Source organism: Phaethon lepturus, unplaced genomic scaffold, assembly GCF_000687285.1.
Source record: "Phaethon lepturus isolate BGI_N335 unplaced genomic scaffold, ASM68728v1 scaffold44691, whole genome shotgun sequence".
Taxonomy (NCBI): domain Eukaryota; kingdom Metazoa; phylum Chordata; class Aves; order Phaethontiformes; family Phaethontidae; genus Phaethon; species Phaethon lepturus.
The window spans coordinates 13,902-27,527 of record NW_010516360.1 but is presented as its reverse complement, the minus strand read 5'-3'; the positions used below and the strand labels follow the sequence as shown (position 1 = coordinate 27,527).

General features: G+C 37.5%; 1 protein-coding gene across 1 annotated transcript in view; it reads right to left on the bottom strand.

Moving 5' to 3' along the window:
- Nucleotides 1-13,626, bottom strand: part of DHX35 (DEAH (Asp-Glu-Ala-His) box polypeptide 35) — a 30,673-nt gene that overhangs the window by 3,553 nt on the left and 13,494 nt on the right. The window contains exons 13-20 of the mRNA XM_010296033.1: nt 11,763-11,892; nt 10,952-11,006; nt 5,735-5,830; nt 5,245-5,339; nt 4,506-4,583; nt 3,208-3,337; nt 2,410-2,491; nt 1,787-1,858 (exon numbers count right to left, since the gene is read on the bottom strand). Of these exons, the coding sequence (XP_010294335.1) occupies nt 1,787-1,858; nt 2,410-2,491; nt 3,208-3,337; nt 4,506-4,583; nt 5,245-5,339; nt 5,735-5,830; nt 10,952-11,006; nt 11,763-11,892 (738 nt within the window). The remainder of the gene's footprint in view (nt 1-1,786; nt 1,859-2,409; nt 2,492-3,207; nt 3,338-4,505; nt 4,584-5,244; nt 5,340-5,734; nt 5,831-10,951; nt 11,007-11,762; nt 11,893-13,626) is intronic.

Below are 13,626 nucleotides of genomic sequence, written 5' to 3'. Positions count from 1 at the left end.
CTTCAGCAGGGAAAGTCTTTTTTACCAAGGAAGCGCAAACCCACACGCTGAAGGGTTAGTCACCGAAACCGTAAGTCATTATCTGCCTTCTATACACAGTAGAGCTGCAAACCCACGAGGTTTGTGGTCTCTCATTAATTGGTATTTTGCTCTCAAAAGCAAAGAGGAAAGAGTCCAAAACTCTCTACTCTGTGAAATGTGGCCCAAGACATACTAACTAAACACAACTAAAGAGAAACCTGAGGAAAACAAACAAGAATAAGAACACGTTTTATATACACTTGGAAAAGAGAATTGAAGGCCTCAGTATAGGATGGTTGCCCAAGCAGCAGCAGCACTGAAATTAGGGTTGCTGAGTAAGCTAAACTCCTGTCTTATAGGATGCCATGAGCCAGAAGTATCTTTAGGCTGGCAGCAATACCATGTGGCCTTGGAAGACAGCTCTGTGCCTGTTCTGCAACCCAGCAGTCCAAAAAGAGATTTAAGCACAGAAACAGTATTCCCAAAAACTCCAGCAATACTGCTGCCACTAACAGCAAACAGGCTGTGATGCAGAAAGCAGTCTTAAAGTTTTGCTAGTTAAGACTTCCAGCTAGCTGTCTACTGTTCTGCTTTCCGATATGACTGGAAGTGCCCAAGGCTGGAATGCAAGTTCCACGCTGAGGGCTCATCACCTAAAAGCTGAGCCCTGGAGGTGGTATGTGCTGGAGCAAAGAATTCTTCCAGTAGTCTCCTACCACTAGACTTTCTTTCCAGACTAATTTCTTCTCAATTTATTCTTCTTACTGTTTGTCACTCTCCAATAACCCAACCTCTTTCAGGATGTTACTTCTGAAATTTTCCAGCTTACAGTAGGCATACCTGCAAAGTATTCTTTTTACTATTTCAAACAAATTGTGTTTTATTTTTAATGGCAGTGACAGGAGGTTAAGAAACTGGCAAAACAGCAGTGAATCAGGTTGGTTTGAGCAGTAAAAATTATTTTAGCTACACTCTGCTCAACTCAGCCCTGAAGAATTGGTACAGTGAGCTGGAATCATTTTTATTTTGTGAGCCAATGTTAATTGGCTAAGTTCCAATTAGTTACACTTCTGCAAACCCTATGCACCAGGTGTAGGAGCCCAATTCAAAGATAACAGATGACACTGGCCAAATTTATCCTTCAAAGTCTCAGAAACAGGCAAAGAAGGACAAGAATCCAAATACCTCAGGTTGATCATGCTGACCTGATAGTCAGAAACACATTTCTATTTGTTATCTGAGCTTCTCTGACATACGAATGGAATTGCAACATCCCAGCTAATACGAAAGTACAACCATTTCTTTCCTCAATCTGCTAGACAGCCATAACTTTTTGCATCATGCATTTTTTACATGTATGCCCTGTCCTAGCAAGCCATTTGCAATTACTGCAGCACCTATTTGACAGAGTATTTCCTTAATAGGCTTAATTTACTTTTATTAACCCTAGTTCTATCTAGGTACAGAGACTACTCAGAAAGCAATTTGCAGTGCAAGATATGGTGCCCATTAAAAAAGGGTCACCTGACTCTGCTTTCCAACCTCTGCAGGTTTTTTTGACAGTTAAACATCACTATTTCCCTGATTTATTTGGATACTGCCCACAAAAAGTTGCAAAGGAAATACCAGCTGAATTCTCTCTGTGGGAACCATGATCTTTTACATCTATTCCTCCACTGATAAAGAAGAGTCATTCATGAGAATGTCTGGATGCTGAGAATGTCTTATGAAGATCACAAAACAAGCGAAAGCAGCTTTAACTTACCAGCGTGGAGGTTTCTCTGCATACAACACTGAAGTGGGGTGGATGTGAAGTTCATGGTCATCACGGATAGTCCTTGAAAGCAAGACACTATTTCAGACTGTGCATCTATTTATTGGTTAACATTTGGTTCCTTTCACCCCCAGAAAGAATGTTAATAAAAGGCACAATGAAAGAGCTGGAGCAAATTAAAAACATTCACATTTAATAAAGAGATGAAACTGGGCTTAAAACCCAGCCAAAGGAACAATGGATAATTTAATGTCCTGAAAGAGTTCTATCTCCATGAAATGAAAAAGTAGTGTTTCAGGCTTTTATTCAGTGCATGAGAGTGCTATAACACCGTTGCGCTACAAATATACTTGCTTATATTAACACAAGATAATTACTATTAGTAACAGCTTCCCATTATCAATAACTTATAATTATTTATATTTGCCAAAGAGAAGAGATAAACACTGAAGCAGTTTGAAAATACAAAACTTCAAATATTTAGTAAATCAATTGCCATGTGTTTCTCATTGCAAATGTCTAAAGAAGCATCTGTTTGTTGATTATACTTAGATTTATGCAGTCAAAGGAGTTTTTAAACTAAGAACAGTTGTAATGAAACTATATATATCTACCTGTAAGCTCCGGTAGAGTGGAATTTAGCTGCATTAGCAAAGAATCCGGAAACTATGCATCTCAAAACAGGATCTGGATCACCTGAAAAGAAGAATTTTTCTGTAAAATGAGTCAATGGAACGGCAAAAATCCCTAAAATACCACTTAATCATCTCAAACAACTTTTCACAGTGCATCAGGCTTTGATAGCAAAGGCTTGAAGGCAAATAAACCATGCGATCTCTTTCGACTTCAATTTCACAGCAAATCAAAATTACTACGTAAAAAACTACTGTTGCCACTGGTGTCTCCATGAAGATAGTTTCACAGTCCTTAGAGCAACCTTGTGTGACTGCTAAGCGTTGAAGTCTGATTTTTCAGAGCAGTTAGAGACAAATGCTGAGAACTAGTCATGGCATCTATGCACGCACAGCACTGCTGGGAATCAGATCCCGATGACTGTACATCATTCAGAACATACCAGAGAAATGGCTTTTTGGAAAGTCAAAAGAGGGGACAGGGTGATCTTTTGGTAACTCTGTCCATTCAATATATAATCAGTGGCTATAATCTCTTGCTGGAAAACTTAACTAATGGAGACTGGACTAAACGTTAATTGTAAAAATGGGCTAAAATGCTTTTCTACTGTCATTTTTAGGGGGGGGAAAAAAAAAAGATCTGGTTTCCATTAACATTATTTTTAGGCCAGGGAGAAAATACTTCAAAGATTACAAGAAAAGCAGGAAGCAGACTGATAATTTGGAGACTACCTTCAATATGTATTGGACAACAGGTTAAAAAAAAAAAATAAATTTCACCTTCACTGGACTTCTTTGGCACTTTAAAGCGGACAAGAAGCTTTTTCAGCTGCTCTCTTACAACAGAAGCTCTAACAAGCCCTTTGTAGTTTAGAAAGTGCTCCTGACACCACTGAGAGCTCTTGCTGTGCTGTACAGTGAGAAGAATAGAAATAATTACAATGAGATACCATCAGCAAAACAAAACCCAATCTCTTTTGGATCACACAGCCTTGTTCTGTTTTTCTTCTGCCTCCTACGACATATTTATTGTGGTTTTCCCTGAAAATTACCTATTTACATAGCAACTAACATGGGTACATAGCGCCAATAACTACAAAACATGTTTCAAACAACTTCTAAATAGTAGCAGAACAAATGCTATGGGGTATTTTCAAACAGATGTGCTGCATTTCTTCATATGTGGTGAAAGAGAATAGCATCAGTTGTTCCATTCTCACACACAAGTGTATCATATCATAAACTAGTCTGTTTTCAATCTCAAAATGTAAATAACCTTTTCTGTACACTGTTTTCATTGGTCTTCTCTATGCAAAGAACTATTTCTCCAGAAGCCAGTCCTTATTCCAAAAGCCTCTACGTTTGGCTGTTTCTAAAAGAATTACACAGATATAAAATTTAAAGGGTAAAATTCCAGTCGGTGCCTCACTGATTGCTTTGGGGCTGGAGAGAGAGAAGTCTTAGTTGAACACTTGAGTGGTTATACTGCTTCAATTCAACACTGTTGCAAATACAATATTATAGAAGGCTTTATACCAGCAAAATATACTTCTCCCAAATAGGTACAGCACTTCAAAACCATTAAGTAAAGCCTCAGTTTACACAGAAGTACTAAGATTGGTGTTAAACCTCAGGGTAAATGCATAAGTTCAATGAAAAAGAGGATACGATGATCAATGAGGCAATTAAAAAAAAAAAAAAGACTGCTAAATTTACATGCAGTTTATAATCAGTAAAACTCAGATACATGTAAAGAAAAGATGACAGAATATGAATTCATTTGGAATTTGGCTTCCTGTTTTTCCTAAGCCCTTTCAAAAACCCCAGCCTCCTTCACAATACAGTTGTCTGCCCATAAGACTTCCGTGCTGTACACGAACCAAATTCTTTCTATTCGCTGTTCAAAAGAACTACAGAAGGTCTGTGATAAAATATGACCAGAATATCTTTTAAAACAGAATTATCACTTAATAGACTTGATAAGTCCTCAGTTTTGAGGATACTATATCCAAAACCAGAACTGAGGACCTCAAGTTCCTCCTATTCTTGCAAATCCACATACGCTTGAACTGACTTACTTTGACAAAGGCTTCATAAACATTAAGCATGGTAAGATGATCACCTTCTTCCACAGCAAACTTTCTGTGTTGCCTGGCCTGGAGAAGAAGAAATATATTTTTAAAGCCAGATTGTTTTTTTCAAAAATCATGTCCAATACACTCAGCTCCCATCATCTGTGTATTTCCTGGTGACTATCAAAACTCTTACCATATAGGGTAGTTCCTCTAGGCAACAGCAATATTTTATTGGCCCACCTATATTCAGGAGCACTTTCAAAACCGAAATTAGAAAAATGAACTGAAAATGAACCCCCAAAATCCAAGAGAGGGATGCATTAAAATTAGGCTCCTGCTACCTATTAAGAATTTGCTACATGCTAATACTTTCTTTTTTTGTTCCTCTTGAAAGGAAGTAGTATTTGGTGAGGTTTGGGTTTTTTTGTTATTTTGAGGTTTTCCCCTACACACACACAAACCCTGACGCTGACCAATACTGGCTTATAACCCTTCGTGTTTCTGGTTCTCAAAAGGAAGCTTTTAACACTAGTAAAGGACTCCAAGTTTCCCATTGTTACTCAGTTTCTTCTTTTACCTATAACCAATATACCTGTACTATAACCAACTGTACCTATAACAGTTCAAAACATAGTTTCATTTTCAGACAAACTTGCATTTTTTAATGGGTATCAATAAAATACCTGGCAGAAATCCAGAGACGTGGGACTAACATAAAAAAACGAGACACAACTGAACTTACAGCCTGAGCTTTTTGATTTGGAGGGATCACAAAGATGTTTTGAATCTGCATCATGGCAGCAATTGTCAAAATCTCCTGGGAGCAGCCAAAATTTCCTGAGGAGTAAGTGGAGAAATTCAGTAAACAAAATCCTCTTCCATTCAACTTATCCCCATACAGAATAAAGAGGAAAAGAAGCAGAATATATTTTTATAGCATATAAAAGCAAAATACCTAGACTCCTGGATTTGAGTGTAACAGTGAATGTTTTCAATGCAAAACTTAAGACAAATGTGTTAGACCTATTAACTAGTGTGTTAAATGTGTTAGACTCCTTAGAGAGGTCCATGAGTTTAACCAAATCTTTTCACTAAACACCATACCAAGATGAAGCATGCAGTTTGTTTCAAGCTGAGCAAATGTTTAATACTACACTATAATTACTAGAGGCAATATCCTCTACTCAGCACAAGATTATGAAAAAAAAACCCACATTTTTTTTTTCTCTTACCTGATTCCAGAAGCATCTTTGCAAACATAGGATTCAAAGGAAACTCTGCTATTCTCATTCCAAGAGGCTCTGTTAAACGGCAGTGCATATCCAAACCTACAGCATATTAATAAATGTTGCTGTGATACAGGCAAAAGTAACACAGAAAGTCGTCTTTAGGAACTTAATGTGTACTAAAGAGCAGAATTAAAAGCTAAAATAAAGCAAATGCACCTAAGAACTTCTGAATGTATATTGAACTAAGCTTAAATGCGCTCCTTAACATCGATTTACTCTATGAGCCACCAGTATTTTATTTTACTTTTTTAAACATACTTGAACACCCAAGTTTCTTCATTTTACTGAAGCTACATCGCTAGTGCCAATGATTTAGAAAACTTGCAGTCAAAATCAGTGCAATGGCCAGAGTGCCTGTTAGCTGTTAGACTCATGCATCTCCTTTTTAAGTATTCCGCAGCATTTTTGTTCATGGTAATGGGATGCAGAAGGAGTCCCAACAAGAATTAAACAAGGGCATAATTATCAAATGGGCATAATCGTAGAAACAGGAAGCACTACTAGGGGGGTAGGGTGTCATTTTTCTGAGTCACATCTGTTTAGGTCATGGAGCAAAATAATTTAACTTTCATATAATCTAAACTACAGACGTACAGCTGGTGAAGATTCTCAACAATTTAGTCTACCTCATGCATCAATAACTAAACTGTCAACCACGTTCCAACTGTAGCCTTTTTACTGGAGATGGTACAGGACAGAGGCATGACAGCTTGCTCTTCGATTCCCCGTTATCACTGAGCAACCCTGCACATTTCCCATTTCAGTTGGATGGCTTTCTACAGTCAAACACCTGCAGTAAGGTTTACCCACGCAAACCACTGGGTCATACTCTAATCTGGAGCACCATGCTGAAATTTCAGGGAATGATCAAAATGGAAAAGCATTTCCTTCGCAAGAGACATAGGAAATAGAATAAGAAAATTAATACAGACACAGGAAACAATAAGAAGAAAAGAGAAAGGCAGGCAGCAAAGAGTGAGAATTGAAAGTGAAAAGAAAACTGCAAGTAAGCCAAGTTGTATGAGGTATGACAAGGAGGCAGAGCACAAGAGAAAAGCTCCACAAGGAGGGACTAACAAGAGCCCAATAATAGGACTTTGGGGCACTGTAGATTGCATAAATAACCACAGCAGAGTGGACTGAGGAAACACAACTGTGGCCCACGCATAATATAAACATATTATTTGTCAAACTGTGCGGTGGCAGAAACCCACAGTTGTACTTCAGCTATGTTTCACAGAAAAAACCAAAACCACAAATCAAGTCAAGGATGAGATCTCCTGTAACTCATGTCAGCATATCTAAACTTACAGATACCTCTATCAAGTGTTTACTCTCCTTTATTATTTGATATGCTATCATCTCACTTATTATGACAATGTAGTAATTCACTCACCACACCCCTACACTGTTTAACAAAACTTAATAGGCATTTCACATAATGTCAAAACAGCTTCCTCAGAAAGAGGTACAAAAGACAGCTTATATGAAATGATAAAGTAATATATTTAAAAACAAAGTCACAGAAACTGCAAAAATTAAGGTATGGTAGCTTTAATTTGATCATCCCCAATATGAGAAATTTAAGTGTTACCACAATTAATAGCTTAGAATCTTTCTGTAGATGAAAACCAGCATATACCTGGGTCCCTAACCAGGAAAAAGAAGACACTGTCATCTTTTTAACTTCCTACAGGTGCAACAAGCCAAAATCCTTTGTCTTCTGTTGAATTCTACAAATCTCTGTGCCACTTTGCATGGATATATATAGCTTGTGCACTGACCTCTTTGTAGCAGTAAGCCTGAACATACACAGGAGGCCTGCAATGGATACAAGTTTGGAACAGGTAAAAGTTTCCTTGAAATAATTTTGGAAGCAACCACTGTATCCATACACACACACACACACACATATATGAAATTATAGGAAATCGGAGATCTTCAGCTCCACATAGACAAAGATACCACAAAGATTTTTATTGAACAGACTCAGGAGAGATTATTCAAGTACTGTGTCACTAAAAAGTTTCAAGTAACAACCACTACTATGTGACAGGCTGAGGGATTAAAATACTCTATTTTAATCTTAGGCAGAGTGTTTGTTTCTGATAAGCAACAACTTACAAACAAATCTTCAACAAAATCTTGGATCTGAAAAAAGCTAAAAATAAAGCCACTTTTTACCCGTTTATTTACCTCCTAAATTATGCTTAAAAACAATAAACTCCAACTGACAACTCAGATTTTCAAAGGGGCATCAAAGGAGAAGGTTAAGAAGAGATACTCCTGATGTAATCAGTTTGCATCACTGTAAAAATAATCGGTCTAGAAACAGTGATGTGTTTATTCAACAGAACTATCTCAACCTTAAAAGCGTCTGCTCTGCACAAGTTTCTCTCTTGGCACCGCATTGGCACAATAGGGTCCTGACCCTAAACTGCACATTTGCATGCTATTACGATGCAAATGATGAAATACATGTTCATACTTGCATAAGAGAAATTTAATCCTTACTGCACCTGCAAATGCTTGGGCAGTTTCACCTCTGCAACTTATATAAAATCTTCATAATAAACCAGCCAAAACCTTAAACTTCAGCAAAAACTGGAGAATGAATCTGTGTATCACACACATGCACACACATTTCTTTCCATCTTAAAACATCAACATCAGCACTTCTCTGCTTTGCTACAAAAGCTGGGCAGCCAACAGAGTAACAGCTCTGTACTTTTCTGTGAAGCTACCATGAGCAGAACACTTTTGCCAAAACATCAAACAGCTAATCAGCAAGTTTATTGACCTTTCCTCTCCATTTCCCTACGGTGGTTTTGGCTGTGAATTCATCCTTGCAACATACTTCTGAGCCAGCGCAAAGGTCCTTGTTCCAAGCTTGAAATGGTTGCCAGGAATCCAAGCGCCTTAAGTGAAACCCTCCTTTGCAAGATGGAACTGAATCAGCACAGAGTAAAATCACGGCCAAGCAGAGAGTCACAGCTTCATAAGAATAAGAGGAGAGCAGACTGCCACAAGTTACAACACAGCACTTGTAAGTGATGTAAAAACAGCCACAAACCTCTGGAAGCTTCCAAAACTTACACAATCTCCTTTACACTACCCTTTTCCTCATGTTTACATTATGGAGCAAATATTGTTAACTTTGAATTAACTACAAACACTGAGTTAAAGTCAAACAGAATTTCATTTTGATTACTTGTTCTTGCGTCAAGTTCCTGTTTGGTTTAAGTTTGTTGCATTCAAAAAGATTAAATAGCTGTCAAAAAAACCAACAATATAACAGTTCTTCCTATAAACAAAATTAGACAGCATACATTTCACTCACCACAACAAAAAGGAATTGAAAACTGTGTATAAAAATATTACTGCAGTGTGATTTGAGTGTTACAGGTATCCAACAGCAGCATAATGAATAAAACCAAAATGAACACATTTAGATCAGAGTCATAGCATATCTCAAGTTGGAAGGGACCCATAAAGATCAGAGTCCAACTCCCTGCTCCTCACAGGACTACCTAAAACTAAACCATATGATTAAGAGCATTCTCTACTGAATTTGAGAGCAATCTGTGATGAGTAATACAGAGAACATAGTAAAAAAAATTTGTATTAAGTAGCTAAATAGTAGAAAAGCACTCTGAATTATGCTCTCAGGGTCTTTTAGACTAGTTTTTTCTTCTTTTCGTTAGAAGTTTGTATGTATCTGTTCATTTGCCCATAACCAGAAAGTTCAATATCAAAACTAGAGCAGACTGTCCTTGCAAGCTGCATGCAAATGAACTCCTATGCATTTAAAAGCATGATAAGCAAGCAGGCTGTGCACTGAAACACAGACGCCAAGTGTGAGAAACATAGTTCCAGTTCATCCAGGAGGAAATGTGCTGCCTTTAGGAATGATCAAGGGGTATTTTTTTAATCATTGCATCATGTATGCACAGCTAATAGAATGAGAATAATTCCACTTGCTACAGGTTTAAACTTTGCCTCAGCTTCATGACCAACAAGTTGAACATCAACAGTACTACCCTACATAAGGTGTAGTCTTTTAGCCATAAGCCATACTATATTCAGAGCAGAGACACAGACTAGAACTCAAGTTTAAAATTATAACTAGATTAGCTCTTAATAACTTTTGTTGGTCATACCTTCAAAATCTTATCAAGGAGAAGGTCTGAAAACTAACACGTGACACTTGCTTTGCTAAGCCATTGGGAAGCACGCTCTCTATCGGGTTTAATTCTAGCATCCAGCGTCAGGCCTCTCCCAAATTCAAGCATCAGATTTTACTTACAATATTTAGGCAGAGTTCTTGCACACACATCAAGACCACATTATGAACGTAACATGCTAGCAGAAAAAATTAAGATAGATACACTATGCTCTTTAAAGTCTGACCAAGGAATAAACAAAGTAGCAATTATATTAAGCTTGCTAAATTCTAGGTTATTGCAATCAGTCTGATCTTGAAAGAGATGTCAAACCCTTACTTTCAACTTTTTTTGTTTATACTTGCAAGCGCTACATGTTTTCATCACTGGCACAGTAACACAAAGTGAAAGATCACCACACTAAGAGATTGAGTATCTAACAACTTACCTAATTGGATGCAGGCAAATTTAGTGTCTAACTCATGTACTGGTCTAATTAGTGTCTGAACTCCATTTGTATCTTTATACCACTCCGTAACAACTTAAAAAACAGAGGATCTGCCTGAGATCATCAAGCCAACACCCTCATCAGCTCAGAGCCCTGTTCCTAGCAAGGACAAATAGCTGACTCCTCCCATGAGCACAGAAGATAGCTATAAAATACACGTTTGCCCAATCCAAACAGTTAAATTCTAGTTTCTACTCTATGCAATAGATTCCTAGTTCCCCCCAGAAAGTTATTGCTGCCTTTTGCTTGCTTGCCTATCTGAAATAACCAGGGGAAAAGAAAGTAAATTCAGAGGAGACTGAGGTACACTTTAAAAAACACACCAACAAAAAAGCTTCCGACAGTTAAGGCTGCGTTTTCTCTTTCTCTAAGCACAGCTCTCAAACGCAAGTTTGATTAATGTCCATCCAATCACCAAATCCAAATTAATATTTTTTTTCATAACCCCTGTAACATAACTACAAATAAAGCAAAGCATAATATTCTCACCTCCTAAAGCATACAGCAATTCTAAAGCTTGTACCATTGACTGTGCAGGAGGTGGCTGTGAAAAAAAACATGCACTGTTTAAAGTTATCATCATAGAACACACAAGTTGTCACAAAAATTCTTAGATCTTCCTTTTTCGCAAAATCCTTAAGTTCTAATTACCTACCTTTTTACTAAAGCAAAATGAAGAAAGAGCTCTCGGACTCTTCCTATCATCTTTCCACTGACCACCAGTGCTGCGAGTCAAAACCATTTAACAGGCTCAGCGTCATCACTTGCTTTGTCCAACAGTGATGCCAGAAGTGATCAGAACAATTACTTCTTAAATTTCTCTTCTAATGCTACCATATTAGTTTTTCACATCAATACAAGAGTAGCTAGAAACTTTCCAGAAAGCAAATCTAAAAATTGGTACTGCTCTTTTAAAAAGACAGACAAGCATAGGTTTAGTTCTGTGGACATCTTCCCCCCCACCCCCCGGCCTTTTTCTTCATAAATTCAGTGCAAAGGGACTACAGTTACAGTTTTACAGAATCTCAGAGTTTGTCTTTCTAGGCCTTTCTCAACCTCTCAACACTTCTAACAGCAGACTCTAGAACACGAACAGTCATTTCTAAGTTGTCAACACATTACTTGCACTAGCTGATTTCCAAAAAAGTACTTTGCTGCCCAATAGTGGGCAATGAGGTACACTTTCCAAATTAACAGAGCAACGGTTACTGGTTAATGGTTCTGTGGGTTATCAACAAGTCATCTAGTGATCTTTCTTCACACTAAAGAAAGATGACAGACTTTACAGCCTAGGACTCACCGAAAGAAAGGGGAACCTGAGCACATTATCAATTCCCAAAGCCTTCAGCTGCAAGATGACAGGTGCAAGGTTACTGCGCTGCATCTCAGGAACAGTGGACTTCGGCAACTTCTCGAAGTCCTCCTCTGTTGAGGGAGAAAACAAATCAATTTGGGACTGAGTTTCAACTCCTACTATATCCAGTCAACATGATAGAATTGTACCCATTTCACGTGAAAATTATGGAGTATGAATACTTAAGAAGTGTTAAAAGAACTCAAAGGTGATCTTTCTCCAACTACTGTATTTTAAGATAATTTAATTTAAATAGAAAATTCAATGGTTTTGGCTACATTACTGATTCTGTAGTTGGCCCACCCACATTTAAATTTGAAATTATGTAAGTTCTTCACAGAAATCTCAAAATACTTTATTTCTCTTCTGTTTAATAGTTCTAATCAGAAAACAAAAGGCAGTGTGCAATACTACAGAAAAGTGGTTTGGTTTTTTTTTTTTTTTTAAAGAAAGGACAAGGAAAAGTTCAAAACCAGTATGCTTTCAGTATAATAATACTACTTCTAGTAACTATTCAAACAAAATGAAGTTTTAAAAAGCATATTTAAAATAATGACTGACTAAGGATTGAAAAACAATTTAGTTGGCAATGCCTTCTAAAAAGAGCTTTCACTATAAAGTCTATGTCTAGAAAAATACCTTATGTCAGGTCAAAATACCTGTACCTTCCATTAAACAACTCTTCGGCAGTAAAGACAATAAGACAGACACACACACACATTCCCATGTTGATCTAAAACTCCAAATCAAGACAAGAAATATATTATTTTTACCTGAATTATTTTAATTTCTAGAAAGAACCCTCTTCTTTAGCTGTTCTGCCTCAGACCTCCACTAAAACAAAGACAGTCTACCTTTTCTGTACTTTCGTCCATTCAGTGCACTTTAAAAGGGACTTCAAAATGTTTCTTAGAGCACCCATTAGGCCAGCTCCTGGGCACACAAAAATAACTTCAGTGTGGCCATAATTTCTCCAGTAAAATGCTTAAAAAGCTATGTAAGGTTGGTATATTATGCAGCAGACATTCAGTCTTGATTCTTCATTGAGCACAGAAGTTCGCAGAATAAATCACGTCTTTGTTTAACATGGCAACTGCTGGCAAGCACATGCATTTTTGAAAGATATGCTTGACCTCTCCAAGCCTCAAAGCTCCACTAAAACTTGAGGGAACCTGAGGCACATAAGCAATGGCAGTGCTCAACTGCAAAGCCTTTTCTCATTAAACAGCTGATAGCTGAGACCATTAGATTGCAGGTCTATGAACACTGCTAAGTGGCCAACAGATTTATTTATAACAGTAATTTTTGTACAGTGCCAGGATCATTGATTCATGAGATGCATTTGGGGTTGGTACCTATTCCTATGAAAAAGGGGCCACATAAAGAAGTTTTCCCTCAGTTTTTTGAAGCGTTTCCAGAGTCCTATGTTAGATGGAGACTTTAGTCACAGATGAGAGCATCATAGGTGGGTATTATAAATTGAAGCAACTGCTCAGAAATCAAAATCATTAAAAAATAAACTTCTTAGTAGACTCGCCACTCTAAGAATTGCATTAACATTACAGGTTTGCAATTGCTGACAATCTCATAGTACCTACGCTGCTCAATTTGTGTTTCTGATTCATAAAAGGATTCAGTTTCCAACGCTTAGGACATATGAACAACGTATTTCTAAATAAGCCAGAGGAATAACAAAGGGAAATTTCTACCTCTCGCTGAAAGAAAAAACACAGGTTTTTCCTCCTTAATCTAAAACTAAAACCACCGTAAACCAAAATGGAAGTCACACCAGCAGGTTCACCTTCACTAC